Source organism: Nelumbo nucifera, chromosome 5 (assembly GCF_055504915.1).
Source record: "Nelumbo nucifera cultivar China Antique chromosome 5, China Antique-T2T, whole genome shotgun sequence".
Taxonomy (NCBI): Eukaryota; Viridiplantae; Streptophyta; class Magnoliopsida; order Proteales; family Nelumbonaceae; genus Nelumbo; species Nelumbo nucifera.
This window is the reverse complement of record NC_142653.1, coordinates 13,280,146-13,308,125: the sequence shown is the minus strand read 5'-3', so window position 1 is coordinate 13,308,125 and position 27,980 is coordinate 13,280,146. Positions and strand designations below refer to the sequence as shown.

Sequence of the window (27,980 nt, the reverse complement as noted above, 5' to 3'; positions counted from 1 at the left end):
ATAGGGAGAGGAAGGGGAACATTCACAGGTGCCACCATGTTTTGTGCGTTGAGGCTAGGGATTCCGTCCGTCAATAAGGGGGACGATGAACTGTCCTATGCACACAGTGGCGGGTTGGGGGTGTTCCCCTACAACATTCAAGTTGGCGTTGTGCCTGCGGCTGCTGGGAGAAGCCATGGAAGCTAAGGTTTCTTTGAGAAAGATAGAGAGAGAGAGAGAGGGAGAGTTAAGGGTTAGGGAAGGCTTTTTGAAGTCTTCCCACAGACGACGCCAAATGATGGTGCGCAATCCGGTCGGTCCTAGCTGCCGGTTACCTCGTTTCTGACGAGATCGGAGGTGCCTGAAACAAGGAAGAAAATGGAGACTTCCTGGGAGGAACCCGGTTGAAACACTCCGAAGCTCAAGTTAGTGCTCTTCAAGAAGGCAAGGGAAAATGAGGAATTCTAAGACCAGAAAACGCAAAAATCACGTACCCTCTTCTTCGTGAGATGGGGGCCTTTTATAATCACCCTGTACACTTGCTCCCATGCCCCTGCTAGTTCGAGCATCATTACCTTTGCCAGATCGGGTCACCTCCTCTGCCAGGTCGGGTGTCATTTCCTCTGCCAATCACCAGTTCGGGTGTCATAACCTCCACTGCCAACTGTCAGGGCCGCCTCTGCCCGTCTGAGATGGCGGTGGCAGGTGGTCGTTGGATGGCAGCTGTCATGTGTTGGACCTTTAATTAGTTCAGGTGTGCCGCCTCCGTGTACGGGTCTCCTGGTCGTCAGGTACGATTGTTCAGTCAGGATACTTGGAGCCGAAGTGGTGTGTGAGGTGAAGTCTTGAGCTCGGGTAGAAGTGTGGCCCGAACTGCCTCTGGGGGCAGTTCGGGTCTTTGCCTTTTGTGCTTTTAGGCTCAGGACCTCGAGGGGAGAGCTCAGTTTCCTCCTTGGGGAGCTCGGGTTGTAGGTTCCCCCTTTGGGGGAGCTCGGGACTTTTTGCTCAGAGCCCGCTGTCGTGCCGAGCTGGCGCTTTTGCTAGGTCACTCTTGGTTGCTTCCACGTGTCGTATGGCCAAGGGGTCTGGTCAAATCTTCCTCCATCAATGTCCATGCCTTGCCCTGGCCTTAATTATATATTTTTATATATTTAAATGTAATTTATATTAAATGTATATTATCTATATATATATAAACATATTTAAAACATTGTTTAAAATTTAAATTTTAGCACTTTTATTTATTTTAAAGTAAATATATTTTTCAAAAAAAACTATTATCTAAAAAAATTTCAGGGATTCCCCGCGGGGAACTCATCCCCGTCGGAGATCGGGGATAGAGGACAAATTTTATCCCCAACGAGATCGAGGACAGGGTGGGGGGGTTAATTTCATAATTGAGGGCGAGGAGAGGGAATATGATCCCCGCCCCGTTGCCATTCCTAGTGATAGCAATTCATTTTTAATATTTGTTATGATTTATGATATGGGTTGTTTGGTCGAGATCAATAAGTACGTACACACTATAACCCATTAGTTGTTTTACGTTTCCAAAGCATGAAAACTAGGTAAATGTTTCATTCCCAAATGACTTTTTTTTTTGGCAATAACAATGAATAGGTAAATAAATTGGGAAGAAATAGATTAAGAGGGAGTTGGAAGCTGAGACTCCGATGCCGGTCTAGCGGAATTGGTCTCAACTAGGGGTGTCAATTGTATTCAAGAATCCAATTTCGAATTCAAGATCTGACATAATCAAATCGAATTCGGATATGACCCGATTCAATTCGATAAATATCCAAATTTGATCGATTATTTAATTCTTATATACAATATATACAAATTTTAAATGTTTTATATAATTTATATATATATATATATATATATATAATTTATATACTTGTATAGAAATAAAATATTTATTAATTATGTACAGTAATTAATTAGTTGAATTCGAATCGATCGAATATTTAATTGGATTCAAAATCGAATATTAATTTTCAATATCCGTCATATATCAAATCAATTTTTTTAATCATATTCAAATTTAGATATTGCTTGATCCGAATTGAATTCGATCTGTTTACACCCCAGTCCCAACTTTCAATGATAGTCCCAACAAGTAAATAAGATGTGGAGCTGATGAACGAGAGCAATGTGTCTATTAATTATAAACCCTCTTCGCTCTTCAATCTGCAGCACAACACAGTGCACACTGAGCCATTGATCCACACTCGCTTGGCTCAGGGCTGGCTCCGGTGAGTTCACATCGGCCCCACCCCCACCCACAAGGGGGCGCCCCCGCGACATTCCATAGCACATCCTAGCTGTGTATTGGGAACGTCTCCCATGTCTTATCCTTTCTTGTATCTATCAACAGATCTTTCGATACACAACTAGGATGTGCTATGGGATGTTGTGGGGGGCTGGTGTGAACTCGGCTCCGGTGACCTTATTGTTACCCAATTGACTTCAATAGGACTTGGGATATTCTCTTCATACTTCATTTATGTATTGATAAATGATAGAAAATACATTTTTTAATACATATTTACATTGATAATGAAATGTAAAATACATCAATCAAAAACTTACTTGAATGCAAATTTACTTATTTTTTATTGATGTACTTTTACATCTCATTATCAATGTAAATATGTATTAACAAATGTATTTTCTATCATTTATCAATATATAAATGTAATATTACCAAATAAATGAAAAAGTGAATAAGAGTGCAAATTTATCATGAACCAGGATTTATACTCCGTCCAGTTGTATAGTTTCCAAACGAAGCCTTAGGGGTTGTGCTGCAATTGTACAATCCCCACTTATGGGATATCATTATGTGTTTCACCTCATAGATAATTTAGTCAATTCACACCATTTTGGAGGGAAAATTGGACTCCAACCACATTCTGATGCCCAAATACTTGAATATGCGTTAACAACCAACCACATGTGTGATGCGACCAGTACACGTGGAGGAAGCAAATCACACTTGGAAACTGTTACAAGATCCATTTTCTCCATACTATTGGCCCCCTCCTCTCTAATCTCGTGAATGTATACACAACTCATACTCTATTATCTTGCTGTATCTACTTATTTATCTCTTGTTGATTTGACTGTCATATCTTTGCCTCCACAACATGGTTTTTGAACCGTCATTGATTTAGACCGTCGGACCGTTTGGCCCAAAAACCGTTTAAGCAATCAGTTCCATTTTATCTCAAACCTGGTTTTGGGTAAAAAACTGTTAAATTAATCAATGATCTATTAATCAGGGTGGTCAAACCATTGATCCGTTTAAACGGTTTTTGATAATTTTTTAGTTTTATTTTTCTATTTTGTTTTAAATCTTTGTTAAAATGGACTATCTGTTTGAACCGAACTGAATGGTCAAACTATCAATCAAAAAAATGGTGACCAAAATAATTTCATTTCTGGATCATTTTTTAAAACCATACTTCACAAAGCCACTCCAAATACTTTTTTATGATTGTTTGCGACCTATGAAAGGTAATACCAATCATCAGGCAACCTTCCTCCATCCAATGTTCGCAGGCCTTCTTCCCAGTTTCATATTGGAATCCTCTCATTTCCTTTCTTCATTCTTCCACTATTTTCCCCTCATCCTCTTCTTTCTCTTCCCCTCTATTGTCATCATTGGTATTAGCAGCGACAAATTATTACCTTCTTCTTCTTCTAACAGAGAAATATTAAAAATCTCAACTGGTTCCAATTCCAATCTCTAATTGAACCAAACAATAATAATAATTAGTTATTTGAAATCAGAAATCTGCATTGAGCCTGTCCGTAATTTTCCGTTCTTTTTAACCCATGTCTCTACTGGTACTGTGTTGGTAAAATGGTACTCTCTCTCTCAATGCCGCTTACCGGAAGTTGGAGTTGGAGTTGGTAACGTGTAAGGCTTCTCTAAGATCAGATATGCGGTCAATAAACGCTCCCAACACTGTCCTAACAAGGTCTTGCATACTTATAAATTTACAATGAATTTTGTAGACATTTTTTTTGTTGATAAGGGACATTGGGATGGGAGATTGCAGGTTACCTGTTTTCGAGAAAAAAAAAACACTATAAAAGGGAAAAAAACGGAAAATCTGAAAATAGATTTTCAAGAGGGATCCGCTAATGTTGGGAGCGTTAGTTGGGAGCATATACGAACTTGCAATCTCTCTCGAACACTACTAGTTCGCTTGCTAGCTATCGAGATAGGGTTCCCTTCCTTAACTCCTGGGAGGAAGAAAGTAGAAAACATTAGCCGAGGAAGGTCCGAGAAATGGCGATCATGTCTACTTCCCTCGCATCTCAACTGTCTGGCTCCAAATGCGCAATCTCCTCTTGTCCGCAGTTCTCCGGATTGCGTCGCTCCGGCTTGAGCTTGAAGTTGGATCAGTCGCACACTTTCTCAACCACCCAATCCTTCTTTGACCATGTCAATTCTCATCTTCGTCTCTCCGATGGTCGACGAGGTTGCAGAGGTGTCATTACAATGGCCGGTTCTGGGAAGGTGGATATCTGTGCGTGTGTGTTTTGGTTTCATTTCTCCACTTCAAGTTATTGTAAAAACTTATGCTTCATATGTGTATTTATGTTTGTCTGTTGAGATTTTCTGCAAACTTTTGTTGGATGATGGTGTATGATTATAGACTTGGAGGAGCTGAGTTAGTTTTCTAGGACTAGATGACATCTATGATGGAGCACATCTGTATTAGATGGGGATTGTTCTCTTTAAGTGGATGTGGATGGATTATGCGGCTTGTCTTTCACTTTTAACTTGCTTGCTATTTGTCCTTTTTTCCTTCTTGCTTTCCTGAATTTTCCTTTCCTCAAATTTTAGACTTTAGTGGGTTCTCGTACTATTGCAGTAATATAGAAATAATTTGGTTACAAGGTTATTTCTTTTTTCATCTAATCCGGTTTGTTTTTCTTAAATCGATGGGGACTTCTAGTCTGAAATGTCTGTTTGGAGGAGCCGGATTGAATAATTATTCAGCATGGGAAGAAATAGGAAGACTTCGGGATTCTTATAAGGTCATAAAGTTCTGATTCACAGACTTCACAACATAGAGAGAGGAGATTGCATCCTCTCCCTTTGCAGTTGTTGAACATTATAGACTGCATATTTGTATGTTGATCAGTTGAATGTTCTGTTTTATGAAGCTCAATACATACAATGCATTATAGAATGTGCATTTCTCTCTTGATTGATTGTGGGGTTTTTGTTTTATGAAGAGAAACCTGGGTAATTTAGTTATAGTAATGATCAGCCAAGTCTGTCGACCTTTCTACAAAAAAAAAAAAAAAAACTGGTTCAGTTAGCATGCATTTGAGGCTCTAAGTCAAGTTAAATGAAATATTGTCATGGCGGAACATACAATCTTTACTTGATGAAACAGAAACCAAAAGAAGTAAGTCAAGTTATAGTATCAACTACCAAGTGTTGAAGATATATTGGTAAACATATACAATCTAAGTGTGGTGGGACATTTTAATATTGGTAAACATATGCTCTAGATGGTAGGACATTTTAATATTGGGACCAATCAGGAGTGTGACTCTCAAAAAGACAGAGCCGTCCTTTTAGAAGACTGAAAATCTCATGGACTTTAGTTTCATGAACTTGACTTTTCATGAGATTCCAATGATGCAATTGCTTTGGTATTTGATATTAGGAAAGCTTTGGAGGCTTTCTTACATCTAATATATTCAGGATAGGACCACATTAGGAAGCATTTTGTTCTCTGTACCCCTTTTCTTAAGGCTGCAACTTGGGTCGGGTTGGCCCGAACCCAACTTGAAAAAGTTGGGTTGGGTTGGGCCGGCGTGATGCTCGGGTTAGGGTTAGGGTTGAAACTTATGAACTCGACTTTACTTCAGGTTGGGTTAGGGTTGACCCCTCGGGCAACCCGAACCCAACTCTGTGGTACATATCATATATAAATATATGTTATATATATGATATATCACACTATCATTTATTTCTTTTAAGATAATCACTTCACTTAATCCTAATTGGAAATACTAAAACCTTAATAACAGATTTTGTGTTTTTTGAATATTTTATTCTTGATCTCCTCTCTGTTGTTTGCCACCCATAGCTTGCTGCCCATAAAAGATCTATTATAAGTCATAACTCATAATAAACATATCATATATGAATATATGTTATATATATGATATATCATACATTGATTTGTTTAGATGCATGATAGTTGTATAGCCCCCACCACATACTATCATTTATTTCTTTTAAGATAATCACTTTACTTAATCCTAATTGGAAATACTAAAACCTTAATAACAGATTTAGTGTTTTTTTGAATATTTTATTCTTTATCTTCTCTCTGTTGTTTGCCACCCATAGCTTGCTGCCCATAAAAGATCTATTATAAGTCATAACTCATAATAAACTATAGTCATTCTCATTTCAAACACTTTTTTTTTCTAAATTTTGTGCTTAAAGAACCAATAAAAACATCAACAAACAAATATTAATAAAATATAGGATTAATATATGTAGTGAAACTTGAGTTAAGATATGAGATTAAGAAGTTCGTACGAGATTTTAAGGGATGGGAAGAAGGTTGGGTTGGGCCCAATCAGAACCTAGCCCATCCCGAAGTTGACTTTGGGTTGGGTTGGGTTGAGTTAAGGTTGAAGGAATTTAGTTAGGGTTAGGGTTAGGGTTGGGTAGGTCAGGTTGAAGGTCGGGTTGGGTTAGGGTTGGCGGTGCAACTTGGGCGGGCCCAACCTGAGCCCGAACCGGCCCAAGCCAGAATTTTACACGGGCTGGACTTGGATTTTCGGTCCTTGGGCTGGGCTCGAGCCTAGTCCGTAGGTAACCCGAGCCCGGCCCAATTATATACATTTATACATATATGTGTATATATGTAAATGTTGCATACATATTTACATATATATATATATATATATACATATACATATACATACATACATACATATTTGTATAGATATTTTGCATACATATTTATATACATACATAACTATATGTATATATATTTGCATAAATACATTTATATATGTATAATTTTAGAGTGGGTTCATTGACCAACCCGAGCCCGGGCCCGGCCCCGAGCCCAACCCGAGTGCATCAAATTACAGGGTGGGCTGGGCTCGGGTTGGGAAAATCGGGCTTGACCTTGGGCTCGGGCCTTAAGCCCAAATTGTAGGGTCGGGCCTGGGGTGACCATAAACCCGGCCCAACCCGCCCGACTTGCACCCCTTGCCTCAACTCGACCTAACCCAGTCTGACTTGCAGCCCTACCTTTTCTCCTATTTCTGGATGGGCAACAGGTAAGTGGTCAGAATGCTGAATGTGTGATTTGCTCTAGGGGTGTCAGTTGACAGCTTTGCTTGGGTTAGAGGTGGGATCCTGTTTGGGTAACATATCATTGGGTCTTGGAAGGGGTGGACTGTGGACTGGATATGGCCCTTTTGCATTTTCTTGCACAAAGTGGCTGCTCTCAGAATTAAAGCCATGTTCTCATGCTTGTTAGCCTGGGATTTTATCATTCCATCATGGATCAGCCCTTAACAACCTGTGATTTACTAATGCTATACAAAATGCAAAAGCCATGTTCTCATTTGGAGCTCTATATTATTGTTTTATTTTGGGTTCCTGAGTGTTGCAGATTGTACTTTATGTCTTCCAGCACCTGATCTTTCACTTTTCTTGTCATTGCAGTTTTTCGTTGGTGGGAACTGGAAGTGTGTAAGTGTCTGCTATGACTTGCATGATATTCTCATTGTTTTGTCCTTATCTTGCTATTATATTGTTATTCGTCTAGTCTTAATGATCCTACCTGCTTTCAAGACCTTACTCAGTTTTGTTTTGTTTGTTTGTTTGTTTTTTTTTTTTTATAAATAGAATTAAAGAGCTGCAAATAATCATCATTTACTTGATATTCTACTCTTGTAGTGGAATTTATTTAGTTAACAGCCTATATGGTGGGTGGATGGAGAGCGTGTTCAAGTGAGCCATTACTGATGATACTCCCCCAGAATAAAACAAAGTGAATATATTAGATGGGTGTGATCTAATTTCTTTTTGTAAATGTAAATGAATTGGAGTATTTTTTTGTCAATATGATGAGTATCCTTCACTAAATTTTCAGGGAAATGTTAAAACGGAAAATGCAATTAAGTAGAATACAAATACAAAATAATAAAGGATTGACATGTGAACAGGAGAGATTAGATAACCAATGCAATGAAGGCATCCACATGATCTGAATGGGTTTGTAAATGGCACGATAACACTTGGATCACTTTCTCAAGGGTCTAGCATCCTTGATTCCAGCATCTTGCTGACATTCTTTGGTCTTGTTTTATCCAATTCCAAGTCACCAAGTGTTCAGAAGCTTCAGCAGTTTATACTTTGTGTTCTTATTGTATCGATTAGAGTTTGAATTTGATGTAGTAGAAGATCAGCAAGTTGAACAGCAGATTTGATGTGTAGTGAAAATTTCAAACCAGATCCAGAATAGATCTATGAAAGCCGGGGGGATTCAAAGAAGAGATAAAATAGCCTAGGAGTTATGCTTGCACTTCTCTAGGAGTTGGCACCTAGAGGAGTCTGCACCATCAAGAATGTTAATTCAAACCAAATAAGAAGCAAATATTGCTCAAAAATCTATAATCCATTGATTGAATTATCATAGCCCTCAATGTGATGCCTAGTCGATAAGGTGCTCATGGAGGCTCGCCTTGCTTAATTGCTAAGATAATTTTCACACGGTGCTATTGGATACTTTTATATTCTTAAATTTTTGACATCATAATAATAAAATATACATTATTAAACTAAATCATTCAGTTTAAGTTAAAATACTAGTTTATTTTTATAATTTTTCTCATTTGTTAAGGTTCAATCAACATGTATACTGCCTTGAATCATCAAATACTTCAGAACTTTATCTGATAAGCATGGAAGTGCTCAAAATTTTATCTAATTAACACATGGAGCACAATTCATCATCATCTTCGATCAGTAACCGAATTTTCGTTAAAAGATAAAAATATAGAGAGCACAAAGTACAAAGAGCAGGCAGAGATAAAACCTCTTATCTCCAAATCACTACATCTCTAGTTTACAAGATAACCCGAAACATTTGATTACTCCCAACCTCTTGTTTTACTAAGGAATCAGCCATGCTGTTGGCCACCCTATGCATCCATTGAACTTTTACAACTATGCCCCTAGTCAACCATTTAAACCTTTTCAATTCATTTGTGTACATCCATAAATCACTTCCTGTTTTTTTTTGAGGAGAGGTAAAGTATAATTTCATTATATAAAAAGGGTCCCTCTACAGCTAGTGGCTGTACAACGGGAAAGTACAAAACCAAACACTAGACCACTATCCTATTTGTGTTTACAAATAAGATTTTCATACTCAAAAAGGGATCTGTAATCTGATCTGTTCATTCTAAATTGAGCTGATGACCAGGAAAACAGTTTCCTCACTATTTCTTTTTTGCCATACATCCTCAATTTGACAACTTTTGTTATGAAAAACTCTAGAGTTTCTCTCTTGCCATAATATCCAAAACATTGTTCCTGAAATCATTTGCCAAATGACTTTCCCTCTCTTGCTTGAGCCCCTGGAGGTGCCACCCTTTCAAAAAGTATTTTACCAATGTTGGGTAACAACTATTGAAAGCAAATAGCCTGTACACTTTCAACCAGATGTTATAAGAGAAGTTTCAGTGCAATAACATGTTATTCATTGATTCTTCCACCCATGTTATAAAGTACACATTCTGCTGAATCAATCCCTACACCTCTAGATAATAGATTATCCTTAGTAAGGGTCTTATTTAAGTAGGTATACCAGATAGAAAAGCTACCTTTGAGAGGATGTATTTGTACCAGATTATACCCATATGGTACTCCTGCTCTTATTCCTGAATTAACTTGTTATAAAAGGATCTTATAGTAAACTGCCTAGATTTCTCTTCCAACCACAATCTTTTGTCTTCTCTGCTAGGATCAATGTGCATATTATAGAGCTTCTGAAGCAATCCTGTGAAAGGTTCCATCTCCCAATCATTTAAAGCTCTTCTGAAAATGGTATTTCATACTCTTCGCTTCTGTGAATCTCCTTCAGTTATCTTGTTATGCACATTCATATCCTCACTTTCTGAATTCATTCCATAACTGCCTTTATTTCAGCTTTCAATGAATCTCCAACGCTAATCAATCCTGAGTATAACGCTACCACATGTCCCAACTCATTTTTCAATATGCCTTCAATACATTTGATATATGTGGGGCTAGGACATTTTTTTTCTTCTTTTACCCTTTATTTTCTTTTATTCTTTTCCTAGGACAAAAATAGCAGCCCAACCCTTATATGTTTTGAATTTCTTTTCTACTTCCTTTTTTTTTCATGAATATGTTGATTTTCTATGTTTCAAATGAAGCTTATACATTTTTTATGAAGATTTTTTGATGAATAGTAATAAGTTTATTGATTCAGAAGCAAATTAGAGTGAGTTCATACATCATCCCAACGAGAGGCGCGAGCTACAGCCCCTCCTTGAAACTTACAAGTAAACTAGGAAAGAAAAACAAGAATCACAACTGAGCCCAAAATAATTCTTCCCTATTTACCCCTTGCTTAGCTAACACATCTGACAAGGTATTTGCTGATCTCCCCACCCACTGTACAGTGACCAGCATATTCCTTGTCAACCAACTCAATTTCTTCATTTCATTCTTGTATCGCCACATAGCCTCTTCAGAATTTTTCAACCAACCCACCACCACTTTGGAATCCCCCTCGATTATTAGGTGTTGTACCCCCAGCTGGTTTGCAAATTGGACCCCTTGTACAGCAGCTAAAAGTTTTGCCCTGATGGAATTCCCAATTCCCAAGGGACTTGAGTAGAGCAACAAAATCTCTCCCTTCTCATTTCTCAACGCACCCCCCACTCCGGATAATCCTGGATTACCCATGCTGCTTTCATCAAAGTTCAACTTTATTGAGCCTTCGGGTGGAGGAGACCAGCTTGTAATTGATTTGTCCTTTAGAGATGAACACCTTGCTACTGCTGACCAATTTCTCCAAATGTCATTAAAGGAGAATTGATGAAAGATTTCCAAGGTCTTCAGCCAATGTATTGCCCTGTTTAACACACAGTCTTTCAAATCTTGGCTGTTCCTTTCCTTATCTTGAAAAATTCTGAGATTCCTTTCTTCCCAAAGAGTCCAAGTCAAGGCAGCACGAGCACATCTTCACATAATTCTCCCTATTTTTTGTAGGCCAATAAAATGTAGAATGGTTGAAGAGCATGTGAACTTCTGCTGGTAGACTCCAACTACCCTCAAACAATGAAAGTAGCCAAGCCCAAAGATCTGCAGAAAAGGAACAAGATACTAATAGATGGTAACAATCCTCACCGTGAGCTCTACAGAGGATACACCAATTAGGAGAAATACAAAGAAAAGGTCTTCTCTTTTGTAGGTTGTCTAAAGTGTTTACTTTCCCATGGAAAACTTCCCAACAAAAAGCCATAATTTTTGGGGGAACTGGCCTACACCAAATTTCTTTTGACGGAAAGGGTTGGTGAGTAGAAAGTTGAGAGATGGACTTGAAGAAAGAAGCCCAAGTGAAGGTTCCATTGGGTCTAGGAGTCCAAACCCTCTTATTTGGCTTGGAGGGATCCAAACAAACCTGATTAAGACAACCAAGCAAAATAGAAAGAGACTCAATTTCAACATCCCTAAGTCCTCTACGAAACCCAAAATCCCAAGTAGGATCTAAGGGTGTTCCCAAAGGTGAGACAAATTTTGAGACCACCTCTTTTTTGTACAAAGAAATAGAAAAAAGCGAAGGGAACAAATCCTTTAATGGTGAGTCTCCTACCCAAATATCCTCCCAAAAAAGGATAGAGTTGCCAGAACAAACTTTATACCTGATAAAATTGAGGAATTGAGGAAGGGTGTTGTGAATAGCCTTCCAAGGTGCTGCTAGGTTAGCTTGCCTTGATACACCAACATCCCATCCATTCTCTGACCTCCCATGAATGCTTCCCACCACCTCATGCCACAATCTCTCTCTTTCCAAAGGCCATCTCCACAACCATTTCCCTAACAGAGCTTGATTCTTTCTAGTTACCCTCCCAATTCCCAAACCCCCCTCTTCTTTACTTCTGCACACAATTTCCCAATTAACCAAGTGATCATTTTTTTCTTGCCCTGGCTCCCATAAGAAGTCTCTCATCAACTTCTCCAGTTTCCTAGTTTCCCTAACTGGTATCCTAAAGACAGACAAATAATAGGTAGGTAAGTTAGCCAAGGTAGCTCTTATTAGGGTAATTCTCCCTCCTAAAGAGATATAGTTCCTCTTCCATGAGACTAATCTCTTCTCAAACTTTTCTAACACTGGGGTCCAAAATCTACTCTCCCTAGGATTTGCCCCTAAAGGAAGCCCTAAATATGACATAGGCCAAGCAGAGGTGGAACACTCAAGACACTCCGCAATAGCCTCGACCTCCCCTACCTCCAAATTTATACCTGCTATGCAGCTCTTTTCCAGATTTATTCTCAAATTAGAGACACTTTCAAATCCTTTTATTAGCTCCTTTAGGTTTGCTACCTTTTTACTAAGACCTCCTTCACAAAAAATCATTAGGTCGTCTGCAAACTGAAGGTGGGTGACAGGGACTTGGTGTCTTCCTATTCTCCAACCCCTAATGGCATCTTCGCTGTCAACCTTAGTAATGATCCTACTAATCACATCAGCTACTAAGGTAAAAAGGAAGGGTGAAAGTGGATCCCCTTGCCTGACACCCCTGCAAGCTGAAAAAAAGTCCCTCACCGTACCATTTACCAGAATAGAGTAGTGACAAGTACTGATACACCCAAAGATCTAACTACACCACTTGTCCCCAAATCCACCATTTCGCATAATCTCTAATAGAAACTCCCAGTCCACCAAATCATAGGCCTTTTCAAGATCCAATTTACAAATGAATCCTTTCTTACTAGACCTTTTCATTTCCTCCACACACTCATTCGCAATTAAGATTTGATCTGTTATTTGTCGCCCTTGAATGAAAGCCCCCTGGGTTTCACTAATGATGGGAGGGAGGACTTTTTGATCCTCAATGAGAGCACTTTAGCCAGAATTTTATAGATGCTTGTCACCAAACTAATAGGCCTATAATCTTTTGGGTGGTTGGCATCATTCTTCTTAGGTATCAGGCCAAAAAGGTGGCATTAATTCTAGGGCTTATAGTGTGATTGTCTGCAAATTCCTTAAAGACTTCAACTAGATCCTCTTTCAACACCTCCCAACAGTCTTGATAAAAACCCGTTGTAAAGCCATTTGGACCCAGAGCCTTGGATCTATCCATTAGAAAGACAACTTTCTTAATCTCTTCTTCCTTGAAATCCCTTTTCAGCCACCTTGCCACTCCATCAATTCTTGGTCAATCCACCCTTTCCATGACTGTTCTCTCACTCAAAGGCCTTCTATAAATCGATTTGAAGTGGTCCACAAATTTTCTGGCTATGCCATTCTGGTTGGTAATCACCTCCTCTCCTATCTCTAGCTTGGTCACAAAATTCTTTCTTCGTCTCCCATTTGCCAAATCATGGAAGAATCTAGTGTTCCCATCGCCTTCCTTAATCCACTTGTGTCTAGATTTTTGTCTCCAACTGATTTCTTCCCTCAATAACATTTCTTCCAAATCCTTTTTTAATTGTCTCCTTAACACTCTGTCCTCCTCGGTCAATCCATTGTGAGATTCCTTTACATCCAAATTCTCTATTCGAGAGATTAGGCCCAATTTTTGCTCCTCAATTCTACCAAACTGATCTCTATTCCACTCTTTTATTTTGGCTCTCAACCTTTTTAATTTCTTATGGAACTTAATCCCCTTCCATCTTACCCCCCTCTCCTCCTCACCTCACCACTCCACTTTTTTCACAAAATCTGGATGGGTAAGCCACATATTTTCGAATCTAAAAGGTTTGGGTCCTATAGGAAAAGACTCAGTTCCCATTTGGATAGGATAGTGATTGGAGGTGACCCTGGGTAATGCCCTAGCAACCAAGTTTTCCAAACTATTCTCCCAGGCAAGGTTAAATGAGAATCTATCCAACTTCGAGGACAAAGGGGTTTCTTGAAGGTTGGACCAAGTGTAACTGGCTTGCAACAGAGGTATTTCCTTCAGTTCACAATCTTCAATAAAACCATTAAATTTCCTCATGCTTGTTGAGATTACCTGTTGGGGATTACTGGTTTCATTAGAGAATCTAATGACGTTAAAATCCCCGCCCAGGCACCAAGGACCATCCCATAGCCCCTTGATTGCATATAGTTCCTCCCACATCTCATTCCTCTCTCTATAGGAATTAGGGCCATAAACATTGGTTAAGACCCATACACACCCATTTTCTACATTCTTGCACTTAATGGAAGCTGAGAATCTGCCTATCAATTCTTCCACTACTTCCACCACATCCTCCCTCCACAGTGTTACAATCCCCCCCGAGGCTCCCCAAGAAGGAGACGAGCTCCAACCGAAACTTCTAGGCCTCCAAAAACTCCTCACCCATCTCCCATCTAATTCCATCAGTTTGGATTCTTGTAACATCACAATATCAGGTTTTTCCCTTTGGAGTAGGTCTTTGATCGCCCTTCTCTTCCTTGCACTCCCTAACCCTCTTACATTCCAGCTAATAATTTTCATCGAGACAAAATAGCAAAGGAACCCAATAAGAGGCCATATTCTCCTCATTTTAGTCTCTTCCTCCTATCCCCTCTACCACTGAATTCTAAATCCCCCTTAATGTCTGAAATTAGCCTTTCCACTTCAGATCTTTTTTTTCTTATTTGTTCCTCTTTTCCCCCCCCTTCCCAATACAACAATCATCCTTTTTCTTTCCTCCATCCTTTCCAGCCAATGTTTGAGAAAGAATTTTACCCTGCTCACACTTATTTTGGCTACAACATCTTTCTACAAGTCCTTCCTTTTTCTTTTGTTCCTCCATCATTGTACAGATCAACTCCCAAATTCTATCCGCCTCCCCCTTACTACTTCCTTCCAACACCCTCTCTCCTCCTTCCACTATCACCCTCTCTCTTGCATCAGAACCTCCTGGATGGGAAGCTGGGATATCTATTACAGGCATAGCAAACAAGTCAGTACCTAAAACAGAATTGACACCCATACCTGATAGAACGAGGGTAGGACTAGAAACACTGGAAATGACTTGCTGACAGGCGGCAAATGGTTTTAAAGCCTTTCCCCTTTTTGGACAAGGTTGTGAAGTAGACATGGTGAAAGAATCACTTCCTGACGACCTACCCACTTGGAAAACCTTTCTCTGTGTTTCCGACACTGGAATATCCGCATCCATCCTCACGGCTGATTCTTGTCTCGATCCACCAACATCCTGTAATTCGTTAGACTCAGGGTCAACTCCCTTAACGAAGGGAGGAGGAGTTTTCACAGCTTTAGAACCATTTTCTTCACCATTTCTAGTCTTCCCGCTACCTGCCTCTTCAGTCTCTTCCTCTAAAAACAACAGCTCTGTATGCAAACTTTCTATTTCAAGAAAATCATTGTTGCTTTTCGGAGACAGGCTTCCCAGACTTAGCGTTTCGTCTCTACCAGAGTCGTCATTGTTGTTTTGTTCACTCAACCAATCTTCAAGCCCTGTTCTGTTCTCATCACTAGGCTTCAGGTATCTCGGGTTGCGCCTATCTGGTGAGAGACGGTTCGCCAGGTTGGATGGGACCCACTGTAGAGAGCCTCGAGACTGAGAGTCTTGAGATTTTTTTGCGCCTGATCTGTTCGATCGAGAGGAGGGGTTCGGGGTTGAAGAAGATAGACGCTTTATCTCGTCTATCAGCTCATCCCTCCTCCCAGTCACGTGCTTACTTAACGTGTCCCTCGGCCCATCTGTCTTGTAATGGGCCTCGGGCTCAAGACTATAGGAGCCCAACTTTAAGGCCTTTACTTGAGATGCCTTCTCCGGCCCACCATAAAAGGGATCCACTCGATTGGGCCCTTCTTTTCGTCCCACGTGACCACTTAAAGAGTCACGCCCCCTGTTTTAATGGTCGAACCAGCAACCTTCCCTGTCTGAGGTTGCTGGTTCAGCCCTCTCCCTTTTGACACTAGAAAATTTTTGTCTGTTTCCCCTGACACCACCTGCGCAAAGGATCTGCCATTTGTCATAACCTTTTCTTGCTTTCTCCAGGTTTGACCTTCCAACTGCCCCAAAGCTTTTTGGCTTCCCAGAATTTGTTGGCCCTTCTTAGTGAAACATCCCTTCCCATTTGAATTACCCAATCTCACAAGTCCACGTAGTGCTTCTTCTTCCTCCTTCTCCCCTCCTACCATACGAGCCTCCTTCCACAGCCCTGCTTCAATGGAGGAAGCTAACCACACAGAGACAAAGCTCCCCTCTGTTCGTACCTCTACCTTTCGTGGAATTTCTTCTGGCTTCGCACCACTTAGCAGGATTGCTACTGAATAGAGATCGCCCCAGAAAGCACCTTTCAAGATTCCTCCACACAACACAGCTATAGACTCTGCAATTTCTTGTTTCCATAGATGGAATGGCAAGCCTATTACACGCACCACCACACCATCTTCGATAAAAAAATCCTTGGAGTTGGATGTTGGATTCCATTTGAAGACTGTGAATGATCCGAACTCAGCCTGAACATTGATAGCTGATATTTCCAAATCATTCTCTATTGGATCTAGGATGGCTTTACAGTTATCGAAGGGGGTTACTATGAAAACATTCTTCAACTTCAACCTGGTTGCCAGTAAGTCAGCTACCCTCCTCCAATCATTAACCTTTTCCTTGGCTTGTATCACAAGCTTACTATCCCATTCCTCTCTCTCTAGACCTCCCACCATTCTGCAATGACCTTTTGTTTTTGCCATGACCACTAGCCCTTGTTCTACCCTGCTGTTGCTGAGATATGCCTTCTCCTCCCTTATGGAGGCTTTTTTCTCATTTGCTACTCTTTGAGCTAAGAACTCTTTGAGCAACCAGTCAACTTCCCCCCAACCTTGGTTCTGTTTTCCTGCTGGTAGACACACCAGTTGCCTTTGTCCCTTACCAAAAAATTCAGCCAAAGCTATGAAGAACCCCTTTCTATTCCTCTTACATTCAACAACATATCTTCTCCCTTCTAGTGTACTAAAATCCTGCCAGTTTATCTGCTTACCTTTTGAACAGGCTCCAGCTATGAACTCTCTTAGCCACTCGATTACTTCTAATCCTTCCAGCAATATTGTACCCTTTTTCGCTTCCCTTACCTTCAGGCTTACCTTCCCCTTGATTCTCATCTCTTCGAACAAGAGATTTTTTGCTTCTATCTTCAAGGATTTCCTCCACTGACCTGCCTGCACGAACTCCATTTTCCTTCTATATGGTCCAAGGACTTTGTTGTAATCAAAATAGCGCTTAGCGCAGAAGATCCATGAGATTGGATTTAAACTTCCAAACTTCAATTGTGACAAATGTACTTTTTTATGAAGATTATAGACAATTAATAGCGAAAGATGGTTCTGCTTGCTATGGAACCTAAGGAAACACCCTAGGATTCATGGTTTTTAATAAAAAAATCCATTGCCTAGGCAACTAGGAGATAATTAATAGTGGAAGATGGGTTTTACTCAAGAAAAAAAAAACATCACCTAGCCTCACCTTGATGCCTTGAAAACCATGCCTTTAGGGTCCATTGCCTTGCTTTGACAACCAAGGAATACAAATGTAGTCTAACATGTGAAACAATGAGTTTGCATGCACACAAAACTTTGTTTTGACCTTCTAATAAAACATGGCATGCTATCAATCAAATGAAAAACCAAATCATCCAATGAGTGCTTGCTTGGGTGATTTGGTTTTGATGTGTTCGCACGGTCACGACACTTGCTTGTGATCCCCTAATAAATATAGATGTGCTATTAATCAAACAAAAACCAAATTATCTGGTGAGTGCATCTTGTTGTTGCTACCCCAAATGGCGCACTAATGACTTGTTAGCATATGACAAAAATAGAGTTTGCCTCTAGTACTTTTTTGTGACAATTTAGAAATGTTAATATTGCCTAACATGTTCAACAATTAGTTCAAATGACCATGACACTTTTTATGCAACTCTCCAATAAAACACAAACATGCTATCAACCAAATCACCCAGTGAATGCATGCCTGGGTGATTTTGTTTCATTGAGTTCACATTGTCACAACACTTTCTTGCAACCCTACAATGAAACACAAAAATGTTAACACTCAAATGAAAAATCATATTACCTAGTGAGTGCATGCCTTTTTCCTACCCTATGATACAAAAACAAGCCACTGACATATGAAAAAATAGAAACTACCTCTAAGGTTTACTACTTTACTATGACAATCAAGAATTGCCTAGGTAGTCTAATATGTGTTGTGATGTATTCACATGGTCACAATACTTTCTTGTGACTCTCTGGTAAAACACTAATCTGTTATTGGTCAAAAGAAAAACCAACTCACCTAGTGAGTGCATGCTTGAGTGATTTAATTCTGATGAGCTCATGTGAACATAACACTTTCTTGTGACCCTTCAATAAGTCATGACCATGCTAATAATCAAATTTAAAACAAAATCACCTTGTGAGTGCATGGCTTGGTGATTTGGTTTTGATTGGTTCACATGGTGACAACACTTTCTTGTGACCCCCCAATAATATTTTTTTTGATCAATAACTTTGAAAGAATTTCATTAATTAGAAAACTTTAGGATACAACAAGAAGTTGTGAAAGAAGTCAGCTTAGAAAGCTGACCCAGGACAGAATTACAAATGTGCCCAAAAACATGTGTGTTTTTTGAACCCCTTGCTTTGCTAAGCTATCTGCCAAACTGTTGGCAGATCTCCTAACCCAGGACAGAATTAACATTGCATTTGCCAAGTTCTGCTATGTTTTTGTTAAACTGGTCTTACTTTTTGTAGTTGACTTACCATTTCTGTTTTTTTTTTTTATTTTTAGAATGGAACAAAGGAATCTATCAGCAAACTTGTTTCTGACTTAAATGGTGCTGAATTGGAGGCTGATGTTGGTGAGATAATTATATTCTGCTAAATTACTTTTACCTTTTTTGAATTGTTTTTTTAGATCCAGCAAAATTCTTATGTCTTCTCTTTTCCTCTATGCATTGGAAATATTATACCTTTGATGCTTAGAAAGGAAAAAATATCTTTGACTTATAAGAGTATTTTGAAAGCATTCCTTAAGTGTTAAGCTTGTTGGCCTTTTAATTTGTTGCATCAAAATTTGGCTCTTAATTGAGCCTTTATTCTGAAATAATAGTTGAGATAATAATTATTTTATATTTTCTACTTAAAAGGTGACAAATCTTGTATATTTTCTTACTCATTTTTTCTCTTTTCTTTCTCCGGATGATGCAGATGTTGTTGTAGCACCTCCCTTCATATACATTGACCAGGTAAAGAACTCTTTAACAGATCGGATTGAGATATCTGCTCAAAATTCTTGGGTTGGAAAAGGTGGAGCTTTTACAGGGGAAATCAGGTTGTCTTCTTCTCCTGGTTGAATATGTATAAGTGGTTCAGAATTTCTAGTTTTTCTCTGTTTTAGCTCTGAACAATTTAAGCTATCACCTAGCAGTTTAACATGTCAGCATTTCTATCTTTTCTGTAACCAATCAAAGTTCTGATTTGGCTTGTTGGAAACTATTTCTGTAAATGTGTGGATCCTTGTTGTGAAAATACAAAGTTGCATGAAGACTATATCGGGACTTTTAAATGCCAAAATCTGGTTGCTGCTATGAGGCAGAAGAAATTGGGATGTTGCTCCCTCTCCTCTTTTCTTTTCTTCCTGGAGATTGTAGTTCATGGAAATGGATGGAACATTTTTTTTTGAAAACCATTTAGAAGTTATGGCTTCTTTCTATCATTTTGTGCAAAGCAGCAATCTACATAGGACATCCCACTCTCACAACAAGAAATAAAAAAGGAAATTTATCCAATCTTTTGATTATGTTCTTTGTTTTTGTTATTGTTTTGGCTATTTTCCTTGGGATTATGTTGTTATCCTTTAATGATCAATGTACCCTATGAACAGAAAAATTAGATGATGTTCTTTAAGCATCAACTTATAAAGAGCTGACAAATAAATTTAATGAAATTGGAAACTTATAATTATTTTTCATTTACAGTGTGGAACAATTGAAGGATATAGGCTGCAATTGGGTAATTCTTGGGCATTCTGAGCGGAGACATATCATCGGTGAGGATGATCAGGTATGGGTTCCCAACACCCTCTTGGAATCTTTTCATTAAACACTAAATAGTTCTTGCTCTGTAAGTGAATCTACATTTTCAAATCAATTTTCTGAATGACAATATAAAATTTGAACTTGACTAACATCCTGCCACCAGTTTATAGGAAAGAAAGCTGCATATTCTCTAAGCCAAAATCTTAAGGTTATAGCATGCATTGGTGAAAAACTAGAAGAACGGGAAGCTGGGAAAACTTTTGATGTCTGTTTCCAACAGATGAAGGCATTTGCAGGCAAGTCTTTGCAGTATATCTTTCCTGCAGTTGCACACTTTTTATTTTATTTTTAAATCCAGGTATGTTCATGAGATGCAGAGAATGTGCCTAGTTGGGAGGATGTAGTTATTGCATATGAGCCTGTATGGGCCATTGGCACCGGTAAAGTAGCCACCCCCCAGCAGGCCCAAGAAGTACATGTAGCTGTTCGTGACTGGCTAAAAAAGAATGTCTCAGAAGAAGTTGCTTCCAAAACACGCATTATTTATGGAGGTATTCCATTTCCAACTGCAACTTTGTTCATTTTGATTTATGGATACCATAAAATTGGTGAGGTTTTATGTACAGCATTATTGGTATATTGCAAGTCTGGTATGTGAAACTGTCAAATATCTGATAATTGATGGAACTTTTTTTTTTTTTTTGCAACAGCAGACACATGATTCTGGATTTTTTTTGGGTTTTCAAAATCATAAGAAAAGTGTAAAACATGTAAAGAAAGCCAGAATCTATATGTTGCACTTTCTAAAGAGAAGTCATAATTTGACTGGTCACCCTTTTCATTGCTAATAAGATATAATATTTGCTATTATTCCGTCTGGAGTAATGTTGTTGGGTTTTAAAGAGAAGGCATCATTGACTGGAAATCTTTTCTTATTTAATAATGTAAATGTCTTTTAACCTTTTTATGAGCTTTCAAGTGTTATTATGTCATTTGTGACCTCTTCCAAAAGTAATCATTTGTGGCCCTCCAATGCATGCTGTTTATTCAAGTAGTTCTCCCATCTTGCATGTGTATTATGCTTTTTGGTATGAGCTTCCAGGTTGAGTATCAGGCATTTTGATTAAGCCTCACTTCAAAGTGAACCTCAAGGCATAATCCTTGTACACCTTTCAAATCATTGTATCAAGGTAGTGCTCATTGTTAAATAAAGCTGGTGTCAAAATTTTGAAATACATGTCTTTACTTATCTCATGTACTCCTCTTGCTTTTAACAAATTCAGTCACTCTTCTCTTGAAAAATTTGAAATACTTGTCATTACTCGTGGAAGAAAAATTCAGTAAATTCTCTTTTCTTTTGGTTAGAACAAAGACACGTGTTAACCCTTACATCAATGTCAATATTGGACTTTAATACATTATTTTAGCAGTGTGGCGAGTGAAGCACTGAGGATCATAATTTCATTGTTTTTTGATCCTTCAATGATGGTTTGGTACCTCTTCTGTGATTTTTTGTCAATCTGTGACCAATATGGTATAATCTTCTCTCCTTTGATATGTGCAGTAGGAGAATGGTTAATTGGTTGGAGATATTTCATGTTCCTTTTCATGCAATGTAAAAAAGAGATGCAATATAATCATTGGATGCTCTATTCTTTTCATTCTTGCATGCATTGGAGGGAATTTTAGGAAATTTATTGCTTCAAAGGTAGTGTGATAACTACATTGTTATGTAACCTAGGCCATAGAGCTAGTCAAATGCATCCAGACAAGAGACTAGGCGTAGGGGTGCAAGTCGGGCTGGGTTAGGTTGGGTTGATGCCAACTCTAACCCAACCCCAGTTGTTGAGCCCTCAACCCTACCCAACCTGACAGGTTGGCCTTTTTTCTAAACTTTATCTTCCTAAAATACCCTTATTTGTTAGACTTGAGATTAGCATATGAAGGTTCTTCAATTTTAGGATTATTATATGTACAAGGGCTGTGGTGCTTTAGGAGTACCATACTTTATATTGCACTTGAAAGTTTTTGCCTTGAAACTTAAAATTGTTGATATATATATATATAATATATATATATTATATATGCATGTATTCATGGATGCAACCATACATGCATAATACATATTTATATAATATCTATACATACAAATAAGTCAGGTCCACATTTTTCAACCCTAACCCTGACTCAAACTTCAACCCAGCCCAACCCAATCCGACTGTTTTGGGTTGGCTTCAGGCTAACCTGGCCCAAGTTGCATCCCTAACTAGGGGTGTGTGTGTGTGTATGGGTATATGTGCATTTGTGTGTGTGTATACATATATCTAGATATTGAAAAAGTAAGTTTCTAAATCCCACATATATTTATTACTTAAATTGTGTATCATTAAGTGTGTTAACTTTCTATATCCAATATATGTTTATTACTTATATTATTAATGTTATATATAATTACCGATACTATACGCGGGGTCACCTTAATGTTTTAAGAGGTCCAAAGCCCATTTTATGGGGCGTTCCTTGCCTGAACTTAGGTTGTTTATCCGGCTTCTTGCTGTATTTGCTAATGACACAATATTCTAACCAATTAAGGTAATAAACTTTTTGAAATATTTTATTTCTTTCAGAATTTAGATTTGCATATTTTTTTTTTCTGTTGACTTTTCCTTTCTTTTCTTTTTCAAAAGTGGTAGCCTAACTTTGTTCAGGCATGCACCTCATTTGGGCCTTGTACCTTAGGCTATAGGAACCCTTTCCACTTTAGTTACACTTTCTTGCTTTTAAGACATCGGATCATATAGATAATCATTTTCTCTCATCCTTGTAGTGCCAGGTGTCACCAGGCTTTTCTAAAAGCACTTTTATACCTTTGTTTTATCTCAGGTTGTTACTTAGTTGTTTAGGATGTGAAGCAAAGCATAAAGTATTATTTCTCAATATTTTGTCAAATTTAGACCGTGTACATGTTTGTCGGTTTCTAAGTTGTTTTGTAGTGGTCTTTGCTTAGTTGTGCTTTGGGGAGGTTTGAGTCAACTATTGATGTAGTTTGGAGTGTGGTCCTTCTGGGTAGGGAGCTTTTACCTTGTACATTCTTTCTTTCTTTATCTATATAATTATACCTTACCTCTTTGAATATATACTGTGTACATATTTAAAAGTTTCCATGCCATTAAAGATAAAATGCCCCTGCACTAGTAGTGGTACACATATACAATAAGCATGTACTGTTATGTACAGGCTTTGGAGAGTCCTATTTGATTATTTGGCAGATATCAGTATGTTCCCTTTGTGTGTGTTTGTGTGTTTCTCATTTCAATTACTGTTTGTATACTCTCATATACCTCTTAACTATTGATGTGATATCATAACTTAAGTCTAGATGATTGACAGTCGTGGTATTAAATGTTACTCAACTCTTGTTGCCTTTCATAGGCTTTTCAATGAAACTCGGAATCACGGCCTTGATAACAATATTATGGTTCCCAAAATTGCAAGTGATATTCTTTGTTCAATAATTTTAACTTCTTGGTTTTTTTATTGCTGTCTGATGCTTATCAATACCTATTAAATAATTTTTTTTTTGTGCTTGCCTGAATGCTCTGGTTCTAATTTTGGATGGCTCTCTAAATTCTTGATTTCATCATGAACTTGACTCCATTTGCAGGATCTGTAAATGGGAGCAACTGTGCAGAGCTTGCAAAACAAGAAGATATTGATGGATTTCTTGTTGGTGGTGCTTCCCTAAAGGTACTCCTCTAATTTGTGACAGAAAGTACTTTGAAATGCTTATTGATGATGCAATAAGGTGAGCTTATTATTATTATTTTGGAATGAATATAAGATGAAGGTATCACAGCAGGCATGACTTACCTTGATGTTTGTACCTTCAACATACATGAAAACAAGGAAGAGGGGATGCTTTGTGGATGGTTTTGCATATGGGCTCCATTTGGCAGACTTTCTTGACCAGAAACCAGTCAAGTGGGATGATTTGAATCATCTCTCCATCTCATTCATCTGGATGCCAAGGAATAAATGTCCAGGAAATTCTATCCATCTCTCTTTTTTTTTTTATCAATAACAGTAATTTTATTAGAAAAGAGATGGAAATTACAACCAGAATGGAGGGGTAAAAAGTCTTAACCCTCCCTGTCAAAACTGAAAAAACATATTACAAGATAGCCCAAAAGAAATTTGTTCTTCCCACCCCCTGTTTAGCCAAAGTGTTTGCCATAGAGTTAGCACTCCTCTTGGCCCATTGAACCCTTATAAGCATGTTCTGAGTTAGCTGATTAATTTTCTTTCTTTCATTTGAGAACTTCCACAGGCTGGATTCTTCCTTCTGCAACCATCTAACAGTCAGCCGAGAGTCACCTTCCACCAGCAAATTGCTAATATTCAATTGCTTAGCTCTTTTAATTCCTTCTAGAGCTGCCAGGATTTCAGCTCTCAGTGAATCCCTCCAACCTATAGGTCCTGAGAACATAGCAATAATTCGACCTTCTTCGTCCCTGAAAATACCACGTATGCCTGAAGGGCCTGGATTTCCTTCGCTGCTACCATCAAAGTTCAATTTGATGAAACCCGAATCTGGTGGAGTCCAAACTGGTCTAAGAGCAATAGACATGGGGGCTGACCAAGCCACTTCTTCCCAATTTCTTATAATGTCTCCTACTGAATAGGCTTCAAAGAGCTTCAAAGACTTGACCCAATGGGCCACCCTAACATATATAAGTTCTATGATGGCTTCCTTTCTTTTTTCTTTTTCATGAAATAATCTGATTTCTTTCCTCCCAGACCGTCCAACAAACAGCAGCTCTAACACATCTCCACAAGATTTTACCTATTTTTTTTAGACCCCTCACTGATGTGGAATTAAACAAGCTTTGCACACTTGAAGGGGAGGGCCACCTGCAACCAAACAGAGAAAAAAACCAACACCAGGTATCTGAAACAAAAGGGCAAGAAACTAACAAGTGATAACAGCTTTCACCATTCTTCTTACATAAGATGCACCAGTGCGGGGATAAACACCATTAGGCCTTTTCTTTTGAAGTAGGTCACAAGTGCTACACTTTTTTAGGATAGCTTCCCAGCAAAAAACACCTACCCTAGGAGGAATTGGGCTACCCCAAACTTTCCGAACTAGAAAAGGAGACCCAGGTATTGGACTAGGTTGTGTTAATGCTTTGAAAAAAGAGGAACAAGAAAAGATACCCGAAGGAACAAGAGACCAAATCCTAGAGTCCACACTAGAGGGTTCAAGAACTACCTCGTCCAAGATCTTAAGCAAATTCGAAATGGGTTCCAATTCAGAATCTCTAAGATCCCTTCTAAAACCTAAATTCCAACCAATAGTAGAAGTAGACAAGGTAGCAAATGTTGCTACTGGTTCATTTTTAAACTTTGACAGAGCAAACAAAGAGGGAAATTGCTCTTTCAAGGGAATATCTCCCACCCAAGTGTGTTTCCAAAAGTTCACAGACAAGCCAGAGCTAAGATCATACCTGATGAAGGGAAGAAATGATTGAAGGATGGCATGGATCGACTTCAACGGAGAAGCTCTTGAAGCCCTAGATGATAGTCCCGAATCCCAACCAATTGTCTCTTGCCCATGAATACTTAGGATTATTTTAGCCCATAGGTTCTCCCTTTCTTTGGACCACCTTCATAACCATTTTCCTAAAAGAGCTTCATTCTTCTTCTGCAGATTTCCCAACCCCAGTCCCTCTTCACTTTTGGATCTTGTAACTAGATCCCACCTAACTCTATGGTCCCTTTTCTCCTCCCCTGGTTCCCATAAGAAGTTCCTCATTAGTTTTTCCAACACCCTACAGATTCCTTAAGGAATTCTGAACACAGATAGGAAATAGATTGGAAGGTTTGCCAATGTTGACTTAATCAAGGTTATCCTTCCCCCCAAAGACAGGTAGTTCTTCTTCCAAGAAGCTAACCTTTTAGTGAATCTATTAATCACTGGATTCTAAAAGCTCATTTTTCTAGGATTATCCCCTAATGGAAGCCCTAGATATTTTAGTGGCCATTGAGCTATCTCACAACCTAACTCTTGGGCCCTTTCCTCCACCTCTCCAGCACTCATATTAATACCAATCACACAGCTCTTGCCAATGTTTACTTTGAGGTTGGTCATTTGTTCTAACACCTTAATCACTACCTTCAGGTTGCTAACCCATCTAATCTCATCTCCACCACAAAACAGAATTGTGTCATCTGCTAATTGTAGGTGAGTGACCGCAATCCTATCCCTCTCAACTCTCCAACCACTAATCAAACTTCTTGAATCAGCCCTCTCAATAAACCTCCCAAACACTTCAGCAATTAGGGTAAAGAGGAAGGGGGAAAGAGGATCTCCTTGCCTAATACCCTGAACAGCTGGAAAATGATCCACCACATTGCTGTTCACTAAAACAGAATAATGGCAAGTCCTGATACACCCTTTTATCCACTTACACCATCTCTGCCCAAATCCAAAGGGCACTAAAACTTCCAACAATAGAGACCAATCAACCATATCATATGCCTTCTCTAGATCCAACTTACACACCAGCCCTTTCTCCCCTCTATTTTTATAATCTTCCACTCTCATTTGCAATTAAGATTTGGTCCACAATTTGTCTATCCATCTCTTGTTTCAATTTTGTATTACCATATAGATTGATACAAGAGATGGAAAGAACTACCACACATACACACACAAACACGTAAGAACTAGCATATGGAAATGTGAATTATATAATGAGGGTATTAATTTTGTTATTGTCATAATGTCATCACATCATTTGAATTTTCATTACTGCAGGGTCCTGAGTTTGCTACTATCATCAATTCTGTCACATTCAAGAAGGTGGCTGCTTGATCCTTTTTGATGGAGTCTGTGCAGATAAGGTCAATTAAAGGCCAAATAAAGACTATTCAAGGTAGCAATGTAATGTATCCAAACTATGAGCGTTTCTATTTGAGTGGGGTGTTGATCAGAGCCCAGTTTTCCCATCCCATTGAGAACGAATGCTTATTTTTGTTGAACTTGGTACTCTTGTTTCTGGTTGAAATTAAATTAATAAAATCATGTTAGTGCAATCCGTCCGTTTTCTTATTGAAAAACTAATATCAGCCAACACAGATCCCATTGGCTTTCAGGCAGAGTCAGTAGATGACAGTAAATCACGGTCGTTGAAACCAATTTATAATGTGTTTCATACCAATTCTTGTAGGGCTAATAGGTTGAAGTTGGCCTCTTACAAAATCTTGGAGAGATGAGTTCAAATTCTCTTTTAGAAGATGGTTTAGTGAGGTGCACTTGCACATTGCATTCCGCAGCGGTCTTTTAAGACAATCGGTTTTGGAGAAGAAATGTCATAGTTTAAGCAATTTGCTTTGGTGAAGTTCTCCTAAACAATAATAACAATGGATGGAATGCTAGTGAATTTTTGAAAAGCTATTTTAAGTGTAATATTTTTTTAGCATAATTTTAAGCGTAATTGGGTAGAAGAAGTTGAATACAAAGAGGACCTAACGGGCACATGCTTTAGTTGAATCCATTAAAAGGAGAGAGAGAGAGAGAGATTCAACTTCATACAACACGTCCGCGGCCATTAAAAGTGCATCAGCAATGCCCTCAAAATGCAGCAAGCATACAACAGAAAATACCAGAATACAATTACATGATTAATC

General features: G+C 38.7%; 1 protein-coding gene across 2 annotated transcripts; it reads left to right on the top strand.

The window, feature by feature from the left end:
* Positions 1 to 4,108: 4,108 nt before the first annotated feature.
* On the top strand, positions 4,109 to 27,386 carry LOC104605197 (triosephosphate isomerase, chloroplastic). 2 transcript variants are annotated; one of them, XM_010269849.3, is made up of 9 exons: positions 4,109 to 4,513; positions 7,712 to 7,738; positions 19,040 to 19,109; positions 19,459 to 19,582; positions 20,229 to 20,313; positions 20,452 to 20,584; positions 20,666 to 20,839; positions 23,953 to 24,035; positions 27,109 to 27,386. In XM_010269849.3, the coding sequence occupies exons 1-9, from the start codon at positions 4,283 to 4,285 to the stop codon at positions 27,163 to 27,165; spliced, it is 984 nt and encodes a 327-aa protein (XP_010268151.1). In that variant the 5' UTR covers positions 4,109 to 4,282; the 3' UTR covers positions 27,166 to 27,386. The 2 variants fall into 2 exon arrangements, with proteins under 2 accessions (XP_010268151.1, XP_010268160.1); XM_010269858.3 differs by lacking the exon at positions 27,109 to 27,386 and adding an exon at positions 24,130 to 24,250 and having other exon boundaries at positions 4,160 to 4,513.
* The last annotated feature ends 594 nt before the right edge of the window (positions 27,387 to 27,980 follow it).

Coding starts and splice junctions, on each gene's coding strand:
- LOC104605197 (XM_010269849.3), top strand. CDS start 4,283: ATGGCGATCATGTCTACTTCCCTCGCATCTCAACTGTCTGGCTCCAAA. Junction 4,514..7,711: donor CAATGGCCGGTTCTGGGAAG/GTGGATATCTGT, acceptor TTGTCATTGCAG/TTTTTCGTTGGTGGGAACTG. Junction 19,110..19,458: donor TGAATTGGAGGCTGATGTTG/GTGAGATAATTA, acceptor CGGATGATGCAG/ATGTTGTTGTAGCACCTCCC.